General features: G+C 69.1%; 2 protein-coding genes across 2 annotated transcripts in view; both read left to right on the forward strand.

Annotated features, from left to right (window-relative positions):
* Positions 1–45: 45 nt before the first annotated feature.
* H696_06195 (hypothetical protein) lies at positions 46–545 on the forward strand (the record flags this gene model as incomplete). The annotated part of the gene is made up of 2 exons (XM_009499939.1): positions 46–208; positions 358–545. 2 exons carry the CDS (start codon positions 46–48, stop codon positions 543–545), a joined length of 351 nt encoding a protein of 116 aa, XP_009498214.1.
* Positions 546–889: 344 nt separating this feature from the next.
* H696_06196 (hypothetical protein) overlaps positions 890–2046 on the forward strand; it is a gene marked incomplete at both ends in the record, with an annotated part of 9068 nt that continues 7911 nt past the window's right edge. Inside the window, one exon of the mRNA XM_009499940.1 lies at positions 890–895. Coding sequence (XP_009498215.1) covers positions 890–895 — 6 coding nt within the window. The remainder of the gene's footprint in view (positions 896–2046) is intronic.

Raw genomic sequence — 2046 nt, forward strand, 5'->3', positions numbered from 1 at the left:
TCGCGCAATCTGAGCGCCGACCGGTCGTCGGTCCTCGTCAACACCATGCCCGAGCTGAATGCCATGACCGTGCGGTACGCCGCGCCGGAGGTGATCACCGCCTTCCGGCGTGGGACTCCGCTGGACGCGGGGCACTTCTTCCCGGCAGACATGTACGCCGCGGGCCTCATGCTCTACGAGTGCACCACACGCACCGCTTTCTGGAACAGTACGTCGCCTGTGCGCTCGTCCGCCCACGCATCCCCGCTTGCCTGCCCCTCGGAGACCCCGGCGCCCACACATGCGCTCCCCCCCCCCCCCCCCCCCCGCCCCCCCCCCCCCCCCCCCGCGCTGACATGCTCCGCAACATCATCCCAGACATGGACATCAACCAAATCATGGATGCCGTGCTCGGCGGCCAGCGCCCGGACGCCGCCCACGCTCCGGATCTCGCCGTCTCCGCATGGCAGACCGACCCCAACCGGCGTCCCGCCGCCCACATCTTCCGCCAGCAGTGCGCCGCGCTCTTTGTGGCCGCCGGCGGCCTGAACAGCTCCCACGGCTGATGGGCCGGCACGCCCGGCTGCATGGCCATCGCATCATACACACACCTCATATAAATATACACATATGTGCACTCATCTATGTCTCTGGCTTGGCACAGTGCCAGATACATGCGCGCTTCTTCCGACCGCCTTGTGTCGCTGGATCCCCCCCCCCCTCCCTCAGGGCACACGACCGCTTCGGGCTTGGCCACGCCAGGCCTCGCCGGCAAGGGCACCATCGGGGCCAAACCCACACGCCGGGTTTCTGGTGGCGCATTGACCGGGACACTTCGCGCGACGATCGGCGCCCCTACCATCAGCCAAGCTCCCGGCACCTGCCCCCCTCTTCACTATTGCGATCTGACATGAGCGTTTTATAATATGGCCCTTCGAGGGCTGCTGGAACTCCGGCGAGGACAGGCCTTGGCCGGTGCCTGGCCGGAGGGGGGGGGGGCGCCCGACCCGGCCCCATCCGACCGGCTCCATGCATTTCGCCCTCCAGAAGTGCCGCCCGAAGTCATGGCTCCCGGCCGGCGAACATACCTCGACGGGTGTGGCCCCGCGCCGGTGTCGCCAGCCGTCCCGCGTGTCACCCCTTTCCAGCGCGGTTTGTTACTCGGAGGCCTGGACTTGGGCCCTGCCGGGCGCGGGCCCTCCCGCCATCCTGGGCGTCTCAACGCCCGGAGACCATTGGGGGGATGGCTCGGAGCCCGAGCAGGAGCAAGACAGCAGCGGGGCAGGGAGGACAGGAACCGGCCATACCATGCTCCCCCCAAATAACCATCTTGCCGGGAGGGGGCAACGCCCAGGGCGGCAGGCCCCCGCATCGGTGTGTCGACTCCGGCTGCATGGACCGGACGCTGCCGGATGGCGGAAATGGTCGCCGAGCCTTGGGCGGGGAGGGGGGACGCATGCTAGCCCCCCGCGCGCGCGACCTCGCCCGGGCGCCTGTGCTCTGTCGGGGGGCCTCGCCACTTCGCGTGTGCCCCCCCCCCCCCGGCGATGCGCGTGCCCCGCCTTGCCGCCCGGCGCCAACGACCACCCGGGGATGGCGAGCCAAATGTTCCATATGTTTCAAGCGAATATATAATACCGGCTATTGTCCCTGACCCATACTCTTGCAAAGCCAGAGCGGGTGCAGTCACGTGTGGTCATTTTGGGAGTTAGCATTTGGGCATCGGTCCCGCCCCGCGTCCCACGTGCCATGCTCACAACACAGGCCCCTGACTGGGCGCCGAAACAATGCCCGCGCCTCGTCGGGCCAACGGGGGCCGCCCCTGGGGCGCACCCGCATGCCCGCACACCCGCACACACGCGCGCAGCGCATGGAGGAGAAGGGGGGCTTTCGTGCCCCGTGACCCCGCGTCCGCGCCTCCGCCGCGCGTCCGGGCGCTCTTTTGAGATGCATGCCCGCGACCACCCTCGGCCAATCTGACGCCCCCATTCTCCGTTCCCCTCCCCTTCCCCGCCCGCCCCCCCCCGCTCTCTCTCTCTGCTGCGCCTCCTGCCGGGGGATCCCTCC

Source organism: Fonticula alba, assembly GCF_000388065.1.
Source record: "Fonticula alba strain ATCC 38817 unplaced genomic scaffold supercont2.27, whole genome shotgun sequence".
Lineage (NCBI taxonomy): Eukaryota > Rotosphaerida > Fonticulaceae > Fonticula > Fonticula alba.